At 40.9% G+C, this 21,457-nt stretch overlaps 1 protein-coding gene across 1 annotated transcript in view; it reads right to left on the bottom strand.

Moving 5' to 3' along the window:
- Nucleotides 1-21,457, bottom strand: part of LOC129496895 (multidrug and toxin extrusion protein 2-like) — a 59,113-nt gene that overhangs the window by 16,687 nt on the left and 20,969 nt on the right. Inside the window, exons 9-12 of the mRNA XM_055305253.1 lie at nt 14,759-14,872; nt 13,362-13,429; nt 3,560-3,668; nt 2,908-2,983 (exon numbers count right to left, since the gene is read on the bottom strand). Of these exons, the coding sequence (XP_055161228.1) occupies nt 2,908-2,983; nt 3,560-3,668; nt 13,362-13,429; nt 14,759-14,872 (367 nt within the window). The remainder of the gene's footprint in view (nt 1-2,907; nt 2,984-3,559; nt 3,669-13,361; nt 13,430-14,758; nt 14,873-21,457) is intronic.

The following is a 21,457-nucleotide window of genomic DNA, read 5'->3' as shown; positions in this document are numbered from 1 at the left end:
GAGCAAAGTATGACCATGGGACAGTGCACCTGAAGCAGGGGAGAGAGAGTTCCTGGGGTGAGGACTAGGGCACTGGAGTGAGGGACTGGGACAATGGATGGCTCATCCATGCAGATGCTAAGTTCACCCAGGATGCTGGTAGGACTTGGGGATAAAGAGGAAGACTACAATGAAGATGCCAGAGCTTTAGATCAAAGAAGAGAAAATGGAAATATAAAAGTATATATCACGTGTACAGATGCCAGCAGCTGAAAAAGATAGGAAATACTGTCACTAACAGAACTGAGAAGCAAAAATGTCAGAATGTGCCAAAAAATATTAAAGATCAATAGGTACAAATGTAGGATGCTGCACGTGGACACAAGAAGACACCCACATGGAGGAAGGGTGGGGATGCAGCCATCAAAAATTATACTTCTCTAGCAGTCTGTCAGGAAGAATGAGCTAGAATGGAAATAGCTCGGCTCTAAATGGTGGTGACCAAGAGTACTATCTTCAGGTGTGTGTGAATTCAAGAGGGTGGAACTCAAAATAACATTCCACAAGGAATTACATGTATCTATCATGGAGAAGACTCTGCAGAGCATAAGAGCCACCTTCAGAGAGCCGTAGGGCTGTAACTCAGAAATGGACTTTCTCAGAAACATAAAATTGAAAGAAGTGGGTGAAAGTTAGTGGTGGGGAAGGGTAGGTTTTAACTCAAAATAAGGGTGTCCCAAGACCCAAAGCTGCCTTGAGAGACAGCAAGTTCCTTGTTGCTGAGGCCATAAAAACGTAAGCTGGACCACTTGGCACAGATGTATTGGAGGAATCCCAATGTCAGAAGGGTGATTACACCAAATAGCCTTTTAGATGCATTTGATCCTAAAATTTGCTAAATTTAGAAAGTTTTTTTGCCATTATGCCTTCCAGTATTTTTTTTTTCACTCCTGATTCTCTCTCCTCTGCGTTGGGAACCCTTAATTACATTTAGGTCAGTTATGGCTTGCTGACGCTCCATTCCTCTTTTTCTAGTCTTTCTTTCCTCTCCACATTTCCTTTAGGATATGTGCCATTGCTCTGTCTTCAAGTTCACCTATCTCCTACAGTATCCAATCTGCTATTAATCTCATCCAATATATTTTCATCTCATTTTTCCCCCAACTCTGTAAATTCAACTTGTTGCTTTAAAAATCTTTGATGGCTTACTTTAACATGCTCATGTTTTTCTCCAACTCTCCAAAATACAGAACAAGGTTATAAAAACTTTCATTATCCCTGTGCACTAACTATCATTTATTTCATTTCTGGGTCAATTTCCTTGATTGATGTGTCTTCTCATTATGGATTTGTTTCTCACTTCTTTTCATGCCTGGTCACTTTTAATTGTGAGCAAGCATTGTGAGTTTTACTTCCTTGGGTACTACACAGTCTTGTATTATTTTAGACACTCCTGAGGTGTGATGCAGTTAAGTTCTGGAATGCAGTTAAATTTCTTGGAAATGGTTTGATCCTTTCAGATTTGCTTTTATGTTTTGTTAGGAGGCACCAGAGCAGCCTTCATTCTAGGGCTGATTTTCCTCCACTGTTGAGGCAAGATGAGAACTCCACTTATGAGAACTCCACTAGCTGCCCCACACCTCACGAGGTTGGTTTGTTCTGGCTGGTGGGAACACAAATTCTTCCCAGCCCTGGTGAGCTTCAGAGATTGTTCTTCCTGCTACTTTCAGGTGATTTTCCCATAGCTTCAATTACTATCCTCAAGGAAATAAGTTGAAGATTCAATGGAGACCTTCTCCAAACTCTCTCTGGAAGCTCTCTCCCGCTAGTGCTCTTTGTGGACTCCAGTCACAGGCCTCCCCAAACTTCTAATTCCCTTCCTTCAACCCAAGAGATGAAAGGGCTTTGCCAGGTCCCCATCTGGGCTGTGGCCTGGAAATGCCCTCCTGGTGAGCTGGAGCAATCACAGGGTTTTCTGTTTCCTCTCTCACAGATTACTAATCCATGCTGCCTATTGTCTAGTGTCTGAAAAACATTTGAAAATATAGATTTTTGTCCAATTTTTTAGTTGTTTAAAGCAGCAGAGTAAGTCCAGTCCCTATAATTCCATTGGACAATCTCCCCAGTCCTAAGATTTTATAAGAATATGTCGGGGTGCCTGGATGGCTCAGTTGGCTAAGCATCTGCCTTCAGCTCAGGTCCTGGGATCGAGCTCCACCTTGAGCTCCCTGCTCAGCAGAGAGTCTGCTTGTCCCTCTCCCTCTGCCCTACCCAACTTGTGATTTCTCTGTCAAATAAATAAGTACAATCTTTTAAAAAATATGTTTAAACATTCATCTAAAACCAGTGAGGTCATATGAAAATAAGAGAGCATACTTGAAAGTAATAAAACTGAATTTCTTCAGAATAGTAATCTGAGGCAACCAATGCAGATTACTGAAGCTTTTTCATCAGGAGGATCTGGTTTATTCAAAAGGTACTTCATTATATCTAAATAATTACAGAGTTGCAGAAAACACAATAAAATTCAACATAAGACTGACTTAATGATTTATACCAATTCTGCCCTTTTGATTCAGGCATGCATGGTGTCAGTGTGCTTTGGACTGGGAGATGCCTTTCTGGGGATGAAGATGTTCCACATGTTTTTCTGTGTCTCTTTGAGCAAAACTAGCCCTGAGCACAAGAGAAACCCTACTCAGGTTTGATAAATAAAGAAACTGAATATTGGAGGAATAGGGGATGGTTATCAGGGGCTTCCTTCACCCAAATTCATTCAAAGTTGGTACTCTGGTTCTCATTCCTGGCTGCACTATGGATTTTCCTGTGCAGGAAAATAGTACTCACCTCATCAAACCATAAAAGTACACTGAATAAAAGAAAGCATAAAATAGAAAACATTTTTCTTCTTAAAAGGTGAGTACATACTTGTCACTGGTAAATACGTAGGCAACGACATCCTTCAAAGCTGCAAGTAAAACGCCCACTACGAGTGCGCAAACACCTGAAATATACAGAAGAAGCAACTGGAAATGAGAATTCTCCAGCGTGTAATAAATCCTAGGACTGGATGCTCATGAGATATTTCTGTCAATGGTGTAAGAAATGTGATAATTTAAAGTGCTTCTTCTTACTGTCTATGAAAAGAACAACGAAGATCAGATGATTCTGATTCCTTTTCCTAAGGCGGATGCCTAGAAAAAGTGTCAGTAAGATATCAATACAATCAGAATCTTCTCTAACTGCTCAGATCCCAAAATATTAAAACTGCTAGAGGAGGCAGCGATCCAGGAACATGGCAAATCAGTCACACAGACTTTGGTCAGAAAATAAGCCTGCAGATGCTAACAATATGAAAAAATTTTCAACAGTACCGAGAGTAACATTAGATCATCAGTACCTAATAACAGAAAATCATAATTAGAAGTTTTAACTGAGTAAAGTGGAAAGAGCTTCAAGGATATTTAAGCTGAGCACATCTCCATAAGTCAATTCCCTAGAGAAATTCTGATTATGTGTATTTTAACTCAACACACAGAACTTAGTATGGACACCAGAGAGTGGAACTGCTTTAACTTACCCGCACACAGAAGAACAGTGACGCTAGAGTGCCAAGCCTGCTCAGCATTCCCTGCACCCAAAGCATTGCCCACTCGGACACTGGCCGCCACACCAAAGCCCAGGGGCACCTGAGAACGAACAATCACAAACCATAAGAAGTCCGAGGGCCTGAAAGTTAGAATGTTAGTGCCCTCAGGTCCAACCACATGAGAAGCCTAGAGAGACTGGAATCTGTGTTCTAGAACTGGTTCTATTACATCTGAGCTGTGTGCCCATAATCAAATTGCTCAGTCCCACTAACACCCAATTTCTTCATTGCTACAGAAATACAGTGGCTGCCCTGACCACTACCTGTATCACATACATCAGAGCAGAATTCCTTAATGAAGCGGGACTTGAGGGTAAAGCACCTCCTTTATTGGCTAAACACATACACCATCAAGATTTAATTTAATCTTGCTACATTCTACAAGAGAAGATTTAATGTATTATAAATGTATAAATAATTTGTAAAAATTAAATGAACCATGAGAAAAAGCACTTAGAACAAAGCCTGGCACACTGTAGGAACTCAATAAATGTTGATGAAATCTGACTCTGTAACCCCCATCATGTCAAACATCCCATATATTGAATTATGCAGGACACTGAAATATGTCCCTTCAAAATAGCAAAAATCTATTTTTCATCATTCATTACAGAAATCTGAAGCTATAAGTTTTCTTGCTTCTTGAATAGACCATTATTCAACCTTCAGGGTCATGTTTTTCACCTCCTATTATTGTCCTGTAATATAGTGTTGCCCTCAGGATCTATTCAGGTAACATGGATGGTTACTGAATACTCTGGTTTTAGCTGTCATGTCTGCTGACAATTTATATATCAGCTTTAACTTTTCATTCCTACTAAAAACAGCATTCTCCCAACAATCTCTGTTACTATTTTGAGAATCAGCATGAGTTGGTAAAAAATGTATATATACATATATTCAATTAAAAACTTTGAAAAACAATGGACTTGACTATATAATACATTTTAAGACTTGTCTGCCCAGGGTACGCCTAATTGTCCTCTGGTTCAAGATGAGTGACTGGCTCACATGTTCAACTCTCTTCCCTCCCAAATCTCATTAAAATGTCAGTAAAGATGCTTAGCAGAAACATAGTACAGTCACATCACTGAGAATAAGAGAGACACTTATAAGAAGCCAGACTGGCTTCTAGAAGAGGGAAAGCACATTTCATAATCCTGGGGTAGAACCACAGGAAGCCACAATCCCAAATACAAACAGGCAGAGGCCAGATCCTGCTAGTTCTTCCCAGCCCAACCTCAGAAGGCTTGAAACTTCAAGTCCATCAGCGAGGCAGTGGTGAGCACTACACAGGGAGATTTGGTACCAACAGCACATCCAGACCCCATGGCCTATCTGGATCTCACTCTGAGACTCACAACACTCAGAAAGACTAGGCGAAAATAGAAAAAGCAAAGCAGGAGAGCACCCTGTATGATGTGAGCACCTCAGAACCAAGCCCTTCTCTTTTTTTTCTTAATATTTTATTTATTTATTCATGAAAGACACAGAGGAGAGAAAGAGGCAGAGACATAAGCAGAGGAAGAAGCAGGCTCCATGCAGGGAGCCCGATGTGGGACTCGATCCTGGGACTCCAGGATCAGGCCCTGGACTGAAGGCGGCGCTAAACCGCTGAGCCACCCGGGCTGCCCAGATCATGTTTTTTTCTTAATTCCCTTTTGTATCCCTGCTACTGGCTTGGAAACACATCCTATTTCCCCTCTCTTGGATAGTCCCCTTAAACTAGTTTGTCAACATGCATAGACTTTAAAACTTTTAACTTAATCAACTATTTCCCACCTTCTTCCTATGTCTAGATTGTTTTAACTAAGAAAATGCTCTCCCAATTTCTTATTACTAGTAAGGATTTTATTTCTACCTAATTTTGCACTGTGCAAATTAGTTGAATTTTTCTTTATAGTCCGTGCTGGTTTAGATACATCCATATTTATCAATTTCTTTGCTTACCATTGTTTTGACACCAATGTTTCTTTCAGTGATACCCTGTGATGTCTCTCAGTGTTTTAATCTATTCCTTCTCGAGCCCTAGCTTAGTTGGATAAGGACTGACATGGACCTCCAAATATTTTGATTATATCATTTCATGGTCTTCAGGTTTTTATTGCAATTGTTGAAGGATGACTCATCCAACCTTGTTCATTTTCCAAGCTTATTTTGATTATTTGGGGTCCCTTGCATCTCTGTATGAATTTTAGGATCAGTTTATCCAATCTGCAAGAAAGGCCAGTTCAAACTTTGAAAGAGATTACACTGAAAGTGTAGATCATCTTTGGTGGTAGTGGTGGGGTGTGTGATGCCAATAGACGATACTGAGTTTTCTAACCCATGAACATGGGAAATCTTTTCATTTACTCAAGTATTCTTTCATTTCTTTCAATAATGTTTTGTAGTTTTCAGTGCACAAGTTTCACCTTTCTTTGGCTGAATTTACTACTGACTATTCTTTTTGATGGCGGGGCTAACGGAACCATTTTCTTAATTCCATTTTCAGTTTCAATCTGAAACACAACTGATTTTTGTGTACTGATGTGGCATTCTGCAATGTGGCATTCAGAACTCATTTATTAGCTCTAGTAGTTTCAGTGTGTGTGTGTGTGTGTGTGTGTGTGTGTGTACACTACTTTGGGTTTTCTATAGATAAAATAATGTCATCTGCAAATACAGATAGTTGTACTTCTTCCTTTCCAATCTGGATGCCTAATATTTTTTCTTCCTAATTGCCCAGGCTAGAATCTCCAATACCATGCTCATTATGATTTCTGAACACTGGATTATGTCTCACTTCCAAGGGTCTGTCTCTGTCTCTTATTAAATGGCTCTGAATACTGCATCTTTTATTGTCTGTGAAATTCCTACTGGATGCACATAAGGATCTATACCTTTCATATATTCTATCTCTACTTTTTCCCATTTTTATTTATTGTGGTTAAAAAACACATAAAATACACCAACTTAAGTATTTCCTATTACTCCAATTATGTTTTTTAACCATATAGTCATTTTTAATGTACAGTTTAATATACTAAATAGACTCATAATGTTGTGCAACTATCACCACCATCCATCTCCAGAACTTTCTTCATCTTGTGAAACTGAAACTCTATTATAAATAAACAATAAACAGCTCCTCCCCAATTCCCCTCCCAACCTCTGGCAACCACCATTCTACTTGTGGCTATGATTTTCACTATGCTGAGGACCTCATATAAGTGGAATCACACAATAAAGGCATACCTTGTTTTACTGCACTTTGCTCTAGTGCACTTCGCAGATACTGCGATATTTAAAAATTAAAATCTGTGGCAATCCTGCATCAAGCAAGTCTATTGCCACCATTCCTTGTCTCTGCATCACATTTGGTGATTCTTGTAATATTTCAAACTTTTTCATTATTACATTTATTATGATGATCTGTAATCAGTGATCTTTGATGTTACTGATGTCATTGTTTTGGGGTGCCACAAGCTGCATCTATTTAAGACAACAAACCTAACTGATAAATGTTATGTGTGTTATGACTGTTCCACAACTGGACATTCCCCCATCTCTCCCTCTTCCTAGTCCTCCCCCTTCCCTGAGACCAAAAATATAAAATTGGGCAATAACTATAATGACCCATGAGTGTTCAAGGGCAAAAAAGAGTCACACGTCTCTTAATTTATATCAAAAGCTAGACATGATTGAGCTTAGTGAGAAAGGGATCTCAGAAGCTGAGACAGGCTGAAAGCGAGGCCTCTGGCACCAAACAGCCAAGCTGGGAAGGCAGAGGAGAAGTTCTTGAAGGAAAGGGTAAGTGTCACTCCAGGGAGCACAAGGATGAGAACAAAGCACTCTTGGATGTGGAGAAAGGTTTAGTGTTCTGGAGAGAAGGCCTAACCAACCCCAACACTACCTGAAGCCAAAGCCTAACCCAGAGCCAGGCCCTGACTCCCTTCTCTTTTGTGAAGGCTGGGAGGTGAGGAAGCTGCAGGAGAAAGTCTGAAGCTAGCAGAGGTTGGTTGCTGAGGTTTAAGGAAAGAAGCCGTCTCCATACCATCAAAGTGAAAAGTCAAGCAGCAAGTGCTGATGCAGAAGCTGCAGCAAGTTCTCCAGAAGATGGAGCTCAGATAACGAATGAAGGTTATAAGAAGGTACTCAACAACAGATTTTCAATGAACATGAAATGGCCTTATATCAGAAGATACCATCTAGGACTTTCACAGCTAGAGACAAATCAGTGTCTGGCTTCAAACGTTCAAAGGAAAGGCTTTACTCTCTTGTTAGGGCCTAATGACTAAGTTGAAGCCAATGCTGACTTACCAGTTTGGAAATCCTAGGGCCTGTTAGAATTATGCTAAATCAGGGTGCCTGAGTGGCTCAGTGGTTGAGTGCCTGCCTTTGGCTCAAGTCATGATCCCAGGGGTCCTAGGATCGAGTCCTGCATTGGGCTCCCCGCGGGGAACCTGCTTCTCCCTTGGCCTCTGCCTCTCTCTGTGTCTCTCATGAATAAATAAATAAAATCTTAAAAAAAAACCTTTAAAAGAATTATGCTAAATCTACTCTCCTGTGCTCTATAAATGGAATGACAAAAACTGGATGACAGTACGTATATTTACAACACAGTTCTCTGAATATTTTAAGCCCACTGTTGAGAACTACTTCTCAGAAAAAAAGATTCCTTTCAAAATATTATTGCTGATTGACAATGCACCTGGTCATCCAAAAGCTCCAATGGAGATGCACAGTGGGATTTCTGTTGTTTCTGGGCCTGCCAACAGTGTCAAATCTGCAACCTACGGATCAAGGAGTAATTTTAACTTTCAAGTCTTACTATTTAAGAAATACATTTCATAAGGCTATTCCTGTTATAGATAGTTATGCTTCTGATGGATGTGGGCAAAGTAAATTGGAAACCATCTGAAAGGATTCACCATTCTAGATGCCATTAAGAACATTCATCATTAATGGGAAGAGGTCAAAATATCAACAATAGGAGTTTAGAGGAAGCTGATTTCAACCCTATGGATGACTCTGAGGGGTTCAAGACTTCAGTGGGGGAAGTAACTGCAGATATGGTAGAAATAGCAAGAGAACTAGAAACAGAAAGGGAGTCTGAACATGGGACTGAACGGCTGCAATCTCATGACAAAACTTCAGTAGATGAGGAGTTGTTTTTTATGGATGAGCAAAGAAAATGGTTTCTTATGATGACAACCACTCCTAGTGAAGACACTGTGAAGACTATTGAAATGACAAAACAAAGGATTTAGAATATCTCATGAACTTACTTGATTAAAGCAGCAGCAGGGTTTGAGAGGATTGACTCCAATTTTGAAAGAAGTTCTGAGATGGATAAAATGCTATCAAACAGCATTCAGTGCTACAGAGAATTCATTCATGAAAGGAAGAGTCCATCAATGCGGCAAACTTCAGTGTTGTCTCATTTTTAAAAATTGCCGTGGCCACCCCAACCTGCAGCAGCCACCACCCTGATCAGTCAGCAGCCAGCAACATCAAGACAGGACCCTCCACCAGCAAAAAGATTCCAACTTGCTAAAAACTCAGATGATGGTTAGTATTCTTTAGCAACGAACTATTTTAAGTAGGATATGTACACTTTTTAGACATGTTACTATACACTTAACAGACTGTATAGTATAAATATGACTTGCATATGTACTGTAAAACAAAAAAACTTTTCATTCACTTTATTGTGACATTCACTTTGTGGTGGTGGTCTGGAACCAAACCTGCAATACCTCCGAGGTTTGCCTGTATTTGTCTTTTTGTGACTGCCTTACTTCACTTAGTATATTGTCCCAAGGTTCATCCATTTTGTAGCATGTGACTCTCCTTCCTTTTTATGGCTGAATAGTACTCCATTGTGTGGAGATATATATATATAATGTTTGCTTATCCACTTATCTGTAAAGCAAAAAAGAAATAGCATTTGTGCATGAGGCACACAGAGAACCTACTTAATGATTCCTTGCACTGTGGTCTTATTCACACTCAGTCCTTTCAGATAATACACAGCAAGAATTTGAAAATCTTCTGTACTTTACTCCACATGTCGGTAGACATGTGGGTTGCTTCCATTGTTGGCTCCTGTGAATAACGCAGCTATGAACAAGGTTGTACAGTAGTTCTTGAAGATCCTGCTTTTTATTTTCATGTATACCCCAAAATGACATTGCTGGATCATATCATACTTTTATTTTTAATTTTTTGAAGAACCACAACACTTTCTTTCCATAGTGAGTGCACCATTGGTGGTTGGTCCCACCACCAACAGTGTACAAGGGTCTCAATTTTTCTGTACCTTCACCAACTTCTATTAGTTGTTTTTATTTTTTTAATAATAGCCATCCTAACAGGTATGAGATGATATCCCAATGTGGTTTTTCATAAATATTTCCTAATGATCAGTGATGGTGGGCATCATCATGTGCTTACTGTCCATATGTGTATCTTCCTTGGAGAAATACCTATTCAAGGCCTTTGCTCACTTTTTAATCCAGTTGTTGATTTTTTGCTACTGAGTTTTAGGAGTTCTGACTATATTCTGGGGTATATAGACAGAGAATTTGTGAATATTTTCCCATAGGATTTGTGAATATTTTCTCATTTTGTGGGTTGCCTTTTTACTCTGTGGATCTTGTCTTTGGATGCATGCACACAATTTTTCAATTTTCATAAATTCCAGCTTGTCTGGTTTTTTTGTTGTTGTTGCCTGAGCCTTTGGTGTCACATGCAAGAAACCATTGCCAAATCCAATGCTGTGAAGCTTCTGCCTTATGTCATCTTCTGAAAGTTTTATTGTTTAGGGCTTACACTTAGGTCTTCGATCCACTTTGAGTAAGAGTTAAGAGTACAACTTCATTCTTCTGTATGTGAGATATCCAGTTTTCCAGTACTCGTTATTGAAAAGACTGTCCTTTCCCCATTGAATGGTCTCATCATCTTTGTTAAAAATCATCTGATCAAAAAAAAAAATCATCTGATCACATATGCATGGGTTGGTCTTTATACCTAATTCCATCTATTTACATGTCTTTGTTTTCTTCTGGAATTTCCACTGATCAGTCTTCAAGTTTATGATTTGCTTCTCCTGATTTAACATCTGTTTATCACATTAAGTATTATATCTGTATAGCTATAATCTGTGATTTTACAAAATCCTATCTGGTTCTTTTCCAAATATTGTTCTTTTTGGTTTCAGCTCCTTCTTTTATGTTTATTGACTTTAAACATAATACTTTTCTATTCCCCGATTATTACTCCAACATCTTAAGTTCTGAACTCTAATTTTTCTGTTTGTTGTGTCTGTTCAAACTCTTGCTCATGGTGGTTATTTCTTTGTATTCTGTAATTTTGACTGTAAGCTCACTCCTGCAGGGACTTGTTTTTTTTTCTTCCATAGGAATAATGAATTATTGCCTTACTGCCTCTAACAAAGGAAAGCCCGTGACAAAAAACAGGAAGTGGAATAGTTGCTGCCAGAGGCTGAGGGCAGGGGGAGCGGGTAATTGCTGAATGGGTAGAGTTTCAGTCTTATGGGATGAAAAGGTTCTGGAGTTTGGCTGCACAACAATGTTAACACGACTGAACTGCACAGTTAAACCTGGTTAAGATGGTAAATTTTGGGGGACCTGGGTGGCTCAGTTTGGCTCAGGTTATGACCTCAGGGTCTTGGGATCAAGCCCGTCAGGCTCCCTGAACAGTGGAGAGTCTGCTTCTCCTTCTCCCTCTGCCTCCTCCTTCCTGCTTGTGCTCTCTCATGTGTGTTCTCTCTCTAATAAATAAATTAAGAGATGGTAAATTTTGTTATGTGGTTTTTAGCACAATTTAAAATAAAAACAAAAGGAAGGCTAGAACAGAACAGGTAGAAAAACATGAAGATCTGAAGATGATAGAGGCAGAAGACTGGTACTGTTGATCACATACCTATGCATAAGCTCTAGCATCCACATTTAAATAGAGAAGCCACACCAAAACCCTCCCTTGATGGGATTATTTCCCACCATCAACTACCAAACCTCCAGACAGAATGGTCTACCTCAGTAGCCTCTGCTCCTTCGCTAACCCTGAAAGTCAGTGTTTGCTGGAATATGGCTCTTGCTCCCCATCTAAGGTCTCCGGATGACCTGAAATCTTAGGGGCACTTTCCAACCTCACTTTATGCTACGCCCCTCCTGCCCAGAAGCCCTCCACTCAACTGTCATTCCTTCTGTGACTCATTCTTCATAGCTGGCTTCCTCCACAACATGTTCTCCTGATTTTCTTCATTCCACATTGGCCTGTCCTCCTTTTGGGCTGAGCTGTCCTATTCTCAACTTCTACATCTTGGGGTTTGCTCCTAGACATTTTCCCGTTTTCTTCCTAAATGTCAGCATCAATCCCCACTAAAAAAACCTTTGTTTTGGGGACGACTGTGTGGCTCAGCAGTTGAGCACCTCGTTCGGCCCAGGGCGTGATCCTGGAGTCCCGGATCAACTGCCATTATTGGGCTCCCTCCATGGAGCCTGCTTCTCTCTCTGCCTGTGTCTCTGCCTCTCTCTCGGTGTCTCTCATGAATAAATAAATAAAATCTTAAAAACAAAAACAAAACCTTGTTTTTGAGAATAAAAAAATAATAATACATGGAAACAAAAATGGCCCATATCCCACTGCCCAGAGGGGCTTTGTTGATCTTTACCAAAAAATAAGAATCAAACAAAAAAAGGGAATACTTGTACAGGTTTGGAATATTCCAAAAGAATCAAGAGGTAAGAGGCACAATTATTCAAGCCAGAAACTTGGGGGTCATTTGTGATTCTTCCTATTCATCGCCTTGCCTTCCACATCCAAACCCTGGTCACATCCTATCAACTCTGCCCTAGAACACAACTAACCCACTTTTCTACCCGCCCACCAGCAGCCTCCTATGTGCTCACCTAATGATTCCAGTAGCCTCCTTCCAGAACCCCTCAAATGTCTGTTCTCCCCTAAGCCAGCTTCTACATGTCACCCCCTTCTTTCCTCACTAACCCCTTCAACCAGGTTCCCGTTTTGGGTCCCTGAGCGCGCCATGTATTCCTTCCCATCACAGAGCCTTCGCCCACGCTGGGCATCAGCTCTCAGCCTTGGGCTTCCGGGGCTGGCTCCCCCTCACCTTTCCAGGCTCAGCTTACCTAGTGGCTCAGAAGGACTGTTTCTGACTCCCCTCCCTAAAAAGGTATCCATCTCTATTTTTATGCATCTAGGACTTTTTTTTGCTTCTCCTGTGGTACATGTCATATATATTTGTAATCCTCTCATGTATCCGTTTGTCTCTGTCTCCCCACCAGCCCACAGGCCACGAGAGGGCAGAGACTATCTCCGTCTCACTCTCCATCATGTCCTAGCACCAACTTCATATGTGAATAAACACGCCAGGCGTTGTGCTAAGTGCTGTAATACATTATCGTATTTTGTCTTCACTTGCTACATACGTATTATTTTTTTCCATTTTGTATATGGGACAACTGAAGCTCAGAAAGGTTAAATAATGAGCCCACGGCTGCACAGTGGGAGGAGCAGCATGGCAGAACTCAAACCCAGGATCTGGCCCCCAAATCTACGCTCCCTCCAGTATGCTTGGCTCACCCTCCTGCTGTCTGGTTTCTCCTCTCTCCCCAGCACACAGCACAGTGGATTGAATGAATGCAATGATGATGGCCCAGCAGAGCTTATACAGAGAAGGTGCTGGGTCTTACCCCAAGGTTCTTACCATGTAGGCTGCAGAGGCCAGTTCGTAAATGATGGCCTGGGCCCCAAGCTCTGTCACACTAATCAGTCCTGAAATGTTGGCACAGACAAACACAAAACACATCTTAGGAGGTGGATTAAAGCAAACATTTTCCTTATGAAACTAAAACATATCTTAATTTAAAAGAAGCTTGGGTGGTACCTGAGTGGCTCAGTCAGGTAAGTGTCTACCTCTTGGTTTCAGCTCAGATTATGATCTCATGGGTCATGACATTGAGCCTCACTCACAGGCTCCGCACTCAGCAGAGAGTCTCTGAAAATTCTCTCCCCTTCTCCCCAACTCATGCATACACGCACAATCTTTCTCACTCTCTCAAATAAGTAAATCTTTTTAAAAAAGAATTTTAAAAGAAGCCAGGACTGCTCCCAGAAGGAAGCAAAACCAAAGGCAGAATTCACTATCTGTGCTGAGGAGAGCCCCAGAGGTCCACTCCTAGGAAGCTTCCAAGAACTAGAGCAGCTAAGACCTGAAACGAGTTCAATCTGCAAGCTCCTGTTCTACCAAGGAACAAAACATCAGGTTTAAAGTAGAAAACAACAAGGCTCCTAAAGTTGCAGGTCATTCCTTGGGGAGACGTAGGATCCCAATGTGGGAAGAAAAGGATGGAAAGCAGTGGGACTCTGTATAGACATGGTGGGACTACTGGAGTATCCAAATGTCCCCCAGGAACTTTAACATCAATTATTTATCATCCTCTGTCTCTATTATTTCCTCTATAACTTTACTGGCAATAAGATGGCTAAGGTGAGGGGCATCTGGGTAGCTCAGTGGATGAGTGTCTGCCTTCGGCTCAGGTTGTGATCCTGGGGTCTTGGAATTGAGTCCTGCATTGGGCTCCCCGTGGGGAGCCTGCTTCTTCCTCTGCCTATGTCTCTGCCTCTCTCTCAATCTCTGTCTCTCATAAATAAATAAATAAAATCTTTAAAAAATAGATGAGTAGGGTAAATACCTATGACCAAAATTAATACAGCTCTGATAGAAATAAAGATCACATCAAAAACAGAGCCAACAAACCATTATGTTTGAAAATGGCTTAAAAACTTGCACAATGCCTAGAAAAAGTCAGTGGAAATAGAAGGTCTGAGAAGTCACGAGACCCATAATTGGGTTTCTGTTCTCCCTCTCCATGACCCTGGCAAACCTTTTAGATGTGGCCTCCCTTTCTGAATGTATAAAGCCTCACTCAACTGGAATATGCTTATGGTCGGGCAAGGATTTACACCTTAGCTTCCCTAGTTGGAAACTTCCCTGAGCACTTGACATAAGGGAAAGGAAGAAGTAAGGCCTACATCTCTTAAAAAGCTCTGGAAACAAGAGTAGCCAGGCTGTTCTTGATTTCTACTGAACTGCTGACAAACCTGCAAGGAAGGTTCCAATCTCAAAGGTCCACCACTCGATGCACACCATGAACATACTGGGAATAGCCAGCTGGATGTAGGAGCTCCATTCTTGGAAACAGTCCCTAGTCCAACCTAGAGAACAGGGAAGAGAGAAAACAGCTTTTACTTTTCAACAGTCTCTGATACCAACAATTCTATATAACATGCCTGCTTCCTCCAAATAGCCAGGGACTGGGAGCAATCACAGTTGCCCATAAAAATAATATACTTTTTAAAGATGTCAAACAAGACCACAGTTTGAGATGGTGGAAACAGGGCTGGCAATACTTCGTGAAACTGAAGTATGTATATGCCCTCCCACCCACACATTTCATGACTGGGTATAAATGGCAGAGACACTTTCATAGAGCTCCATAAGAACACATGTAGGATATTCACTAAGGCAGGTTGTGGCTGTAGGCTAATGGGGGCATCAAGGAGATCATCACTAGGAAACTAGATCCATGTGAAAATATACTGCTCACATGCAATGATTGTAAAAATAGATCTTTTCAACTCTCAAAATTTAAAACTTCTGTGCATTAAAAAACACCATCAACAGAACAGAATCTGGCGATGCCTGGGTGGCTCAGTGGTTGAGCATCTGCCTTCGGCTCAGGGCATGGTCCCAGGATTGAGTCCCACATCGGGCTCCCTATGAGGATTCTACTTCTCCCTCTGCCTAAGTCTCTGCCTCTCTCTCAGTCTATCTCTCTCATGAATAAATAAATAAATCTTTAAAAAAATTAAATAAGATATACAAATAGCCACAAGCACAAGAAAGAATGCTTAACATCCTTAATCATTAGGAAAATGCAAATCAAAATCACAATAAATGATACCTCACAAGGATGTGTGAGATGTCATCATTAAAATGGCTTCTTTAAAAAAGAAACAGAAAATGGTATGTCTTGGTAAGGATGTAGATAATGTTGTAACCATTGTGTACTATTGGTGGGAATCTAAAACAGTGCAACCACTATGGAAAGTAAAGTGATATGGTTCCTCAAAAAAATTAAAAATAAAAGTATCATATTATCCAAAGTATCACCTCTGAAGATACATAAAAAGAACTGAAAGCATGACCTCTAGGAGCTATCTGCACACCTATGTTCATAGCAGCATTATTCACAAGAGCCAAATGGTGGAAGCAACCCAAATGTTCATCGACAGATGAGTGAATAAGCAGAATGTGAAATACAAACATACAAACACACACACACACACACACACACACACACACAATGGGGTATTACTGAGCCTTAAAAGGGAAAGAGAGTCTGACACATGCTACAACATGGATGAACCCTGAGGACACTATGCTAAGACACAAAAGGAGGAATACTGTAAGATTCCACTTACATGAGGTATCAAAGGGACTCAAACTCGGAGACTGAAGGTGGAATGATGAAACAGTGGTCAACAGAGGACAGAAAGAGGGGGAGCAGGAGTTACTCCTTCATGGGAACAGAGTTCCAGTTTTGTGAGATGAAAAAGTTCTGGAGATGAGTGGTGGTGATGGTTGCCCTACAATGTGAATGTGCTTCACACTACTTAACTATACACTTAAAAATGGTTAAGACAGCAAACTTTATGTTATATATACTTCACTACAATTTAAATCAAAACAATAAAATATTGTGCTAAGTCAGCGAGGTCAGTAACATTTTTCATAAAGGACCAAATAGTAAATATTTTCAACGTCATGGGCCAAATGGTCTCTGTCGCCACTGCTCAACTCTGCTGTAGCAGCACAAGAACAGCCATGGGCATGTGCAAATGATTAGGTGTGGCTGTGTTCCAATCAAATTCTAGTTACAAAAACAAGCTGTGGCTGGATTTGCTTTGTAGGGTGGTCTGCCAATCTCCAGGCCAAGTGAAAAAAGTTTATGGTGAAAAAAAGAAATTTAAACTATCATACTATTAGGTAAATATAAACATCCACACAGCCAAAAAATAAAACCACTTTGCATTTCTTGAAGATGCAAAGCAAAAGACATACACTAAACACAGAGAGGGTGCCTCAAGGGAGGAGAGTGGGAATTGTAAAATGGAGAGAGAAACAGTCAAAAACAGGAGAGAGGGCCTGCCTGCAAGAAATGGTACCAGCGTGCCATGAATTTGAGCAAGAGAAATTCAATGCTTTGGATCTGAGGTCTAGGACACAAAAGGGAGAGAAGGGGCAGGGGAGGAAGGCACTGAAAAACACAGGAGTTTCTGTAACATAAGAACAAAGAACCTTACCTTACTGGCCACAAGGGAAGAGAGAGGGTCGGAGACCCCACCCCATATTCCCAAATTTGGAAGTGAAGCCATCAAGAACCAATGCAGAATGTTCCACATGAATTACACGATGGCTGGGGCTGGTAAGAAGTGACAGGGGATCAAGGCATAAGCCCCAATGAGCAGGGAGCATTAGGAGCCATGAAAGCACTGTCCCCTCCTCTGTCCCCCATCAAAAAACCAGAAAACCTGCCTGCCAACCTGGAGCCATGGGTATGAACAAGCCATGAGCAGAAAGGGTCACCATGTGTGAAAGAGGGCTTGAACCTGATGTGCAGTCATGCTCAGGAAACCTGAGCTGAGACACGGGGACTGGAGCAGGTGTACTTTATTTGATCTGAGCAGACACAGAACCTTCACAAAATGGACAGGGCATATATGGGACTCACAGGGGAAACAACCTCCTTGGGGAATAAGCTCACAGACAAAATCATAAACAGGCCAGTCAAAACCACAATCTGAGATAGCAGGCATAAATCAGACAAAGCTTCGTGAAATTAAGTGTGGTTTTCTTTTTTTTTAAGATTGTATTTATTTATTCATGAGAGACACAGAGCAAGAGAGAGGCAGAGACACAGTCAGAGGGAGAAGCAGGCTGGTTGCAGGGAGCCTGATGCGGGATTCGATCCCGGGACTCCAGGATCACACCCTGGGCCGAAGACAGGTGCTAAACTGCTGAGCAACCCAGGGGTCCCCTTTAAGTGTGGTTTTCAACACATTTAAGATATGTGCCATAACGAATCTACCAATTAAAATATAACATGGTATTTTAGCACATCAAATCAAACAGAAATTCCAACTTTAGAGTATTAAAATGCAAAAAAATATGAGTCCTAGAATTAACAAAATGGGTAGAGGTATGGCCCAGGAATAAACATAAAAAAATCTAGTCTTTTAAGCTAAGTAAATGTTATGAAGAGGAAAAAAACGCTTAGGACAAGTATTTTGGGGGGTAGGAAAAAAACTCATCTCCGTGGTCACAAACAGTACTTTGGAAATACCTACTGTAATGGAAAAAGTCTACCCGCAGAGAGGGGAGGGCCTCTCACACTAGGTAACAGATGCAGGACACCATCTGGAAAGGCACATCCAAGTCGGCACCCTGAACCACTGCCTGCCACCACTATCCTTAAACACAGTCAGAGAAGGTAACCTTGCCCGCTAGACAAGCAGGCTAAGATAATCCCTTGAGGAGGAATAAAAGTAAGAAAAAAGAGATTAAAAAAAAATTGACATTTTTTTATATTAAGACTTCTGTGAATGAGTTTGGTGTGAGAAAACTGAAGGAGTTTTGTAATTAAACCTTTTTTTTTTTAAAGATTCTATTTATTTATTTATTTGGTACAGAGAAAGAGTGCACAACCATGAGTGTTGGGGGTGGGGTGGGCAGAGGGAGAAGGAGAAGCAGACTCCTTGCTGAGCAGGGAACCAGATGTGGGGCTCGATCCCGGAACCTGGAGATCATGACCTGAGCTGAAGGCAGATGCTTAACCAACTGAGCCACCCAGGCAACCCAAACATTTTGTACATAATCTTAAAACTGCTTTTAAGGTGGTTAAAGGCATTTATGGAATTGATGTATTAGACCTAAGATTTTAATTAAACGTGTAAAAGTGATAAATTTACAGTAAGTGTTTAAATGATTGGGAAATCTAAATTGTTAATTCTAAGTTTTGGGGTCTTAGTTATTGAATGAATATTTAGAGAAATGTGATTATTTAAATAATATTAAATAGTTATTAATTTCACAGCAGGTAAGTCAATCTACACCAAAATCTTATCCTGCCCCCCCCAACATTAAAGATCTACCAACCAGGTATAAGGAACTAGATCCACAGTTCTAGGGTCCCAAATATGCATTTGTGTTTATAAAAAACTATTTAGATATGGCCCTTTTCCTACATCATTAAAATTGAGGGGTGGGGAGGAGATAAAAACAAAGACAGGGGATCCCTGGGTGGCGCAGCGGTTTGGCGCCTGCTTTTGGCCCGGGGCGCGATCCTGGGGACCCGGGATCGAATCCCACATCGGGCTCCCGATGCATGGAGCCTGCTTCTCCCTCTGCCTGTGTCTCTGCCTCTCTCTCTCTCTCTCTCTCTCTCTCTCTCTCTGTGTGTGTGTGTGTGTGTGACTATCATAAATAAAAAAAGAAAAAAAAAAGGAAAACAAAGACATAGGGGATCCCTGGGTGGTTCAGCAGTTTGGCGCCTGCCTTTGGCCCAGGGTGTGATCCTGGAGTCCCGAGATCAAGTCCCATGTCAGGCTTCCTGCATGGAGCCTGTTTCTCCCTCTGCCTGTGTCTCTGCCTCTTTCTCTCTCTCTCTCTCTCTCTCTCTCTCTCTCTCTCTGTCTCTCATGAATAAATAAAATCTTTTAAAAAATAAAAGACATAAATTGAGCAAGGAGCTAAGAATCACTTTGCATAATATATATGAGATCTCCTTTGTCACCTGATTTATTCATCGTTGGTAATTAGCCACCTCTGCAGAGGCCCTTAGTTTGTCTCATAACCAGATTATTGACGTATAAAATACTTATGATGGTCCGAAAAAGGCCACACTACAGAGATTGAGAGAGCAGATTAGTGGTTGCCTGGGGCTCATGATGATGTCAGGAACCAACCAGGGTCATGAGGAATCATTTTGGGTGATGGAAATGTCCTAAAACTGTATCATATACAGTTCTGCATGTAATATATACGTAACTATTAACATACAGGCATCTGTATTATATATCTCAACAAAGCTGTTACAAAACAGGCAAAACAGTTCAACTTTGAAACCTAAAGAATAGGAAATGATTAAGAACTGTGATCTGACAAGAGGAAATGACTGAACACCATGTGTGGCTGGGCAGAATGGCAGATGTTTTCTAAGATTTCATTCCTGCTTTTAAAAATGAAAAGAAAAATGAAGGGAGGTTGATTGTAAGAAAGGGTTAAGGTATAAGGGCCTAAGTTCGCACTTCTTTTATCATTTTTAACAGGTTAGTTTTGTTTTCAAATGTGCATAAAGTATGTTTATTGTGGGCAAACCCTGATCTCGAGTCTGTGGCATTTCTACAAATATACTGGGACCCAGTAGATTGAAATAATTTTCCCACATGGGACACAATTTCAGTTTATTTATCTAAGAAGTAATTACACCCATTAGTAGAATGATAAATAACTTTTCTGGGGAACATCTTTGTCAGGTAGGAGCACGCATGGAATCTAGCAAGGTAAGAGTATCCAGGGTGATTGCAGGAGAAGAGCCACAGCTGTTTACATACCCTGAGCACTTCATGGCTCCCAGCTGTGGCAGAGACCACGACCTACCTACCTAAATCCATGTCCTTACTTTCATAGAAATAAACTTACAAAAAGTTTGGGGGCCACGTGTACATTTCTTTCAGCTTAAAAGGACTGCGTGGCTAGGTACTGGCCAACAGGACAAATCAGAATTGGGTGTGGGCAACTTTCAGGAAATTTAACACATTTAAAGGGAGAATGTTCCGTTCTTCGCCCTCCTCCTTCCTACAAACTTGATAGCAATGTTGTAGCCATTATGATCTGTGGAGTGACCCTGGGAATGGAAACTATATACTGCAAAGAAATAAGATAAATAGAGCTTGGAACCAGGACCTCTATTAACCTATTTAATGCCCCTTATGGGTGGATACAATGCTATGGCATATAGCTTAGGCAGCAGATCCACCTCTGTGCTCAGAAAAGGACACTGAAGGCCTGTGCTAGGATACATGGTGAGTGAAGCCCAGGGGGGGTTCCAGCCCTCCCTCCAAGTGGCAACCTGTGTGAGCTCAACTAGCAGTGATGGCCCTGGACATGATCGTGACACTATAGACAGACATAACATCCCTAGACACCTACCTCAGAATTTTTTGCAAGTGAGAGAAAAATAAACCCCAATTTTTCTAAAGAAATTGCTATCCATAGCAGAATGAAATCTTAACTAACACAAACACTATCTGTAATCTTTATTTTTTAAGTGGAAGAAACAAAATGTTAACATCTATTAAATCTGGTATTGTAAATTATGAGTGTTGTTATTCTCTACTTCCCCGTGACTTTTAAATATTCAGTAATTTGTAACTGCAATGCTGTATCCACAGGACCAAAAACACAAGATACAGAATCCAATCAGATGCCATTAAAATCTGTGTTCCAGTTATCAGGAAGGACATCAAAAGACCACAAATCTAATCAGGTGAGAAAGGTGGAGGACAAGATAACAGAATTACATAAAGATGCAAAGCATCTGATGGAATGGCATGATATAAAGCATCCTTACAGCCAGAGAGCTGAAGAAATGTAAAGAGAAGGAAATACAAAAGCCAAGCAAGCCATTGAAATGCAAGGTACTCAATATCAACCACCATCAGGGAAATGAAAGTCAA

Source organism: Nyctereutes procyonoides, unplaced genomic scaffold (genome assembly GCF_905146905.1).
Source record: "Nyctereutes procyonoides isolate TBG_1078 unplaced genomic scaffold, NYPRO_anot_genome, whole genome shotgun sequence".
Lineage (NCBI taxonomy): Eukaryota > Metazoa > Chordata > Mammalia > Carnivora > Canidae > Nyctereutes > Nyctereutes procyonoides.
Note: the sequence above shows the minus strand (reverse complement) of the source record. Positions and strands in the feature narration are given on the sequence as shown.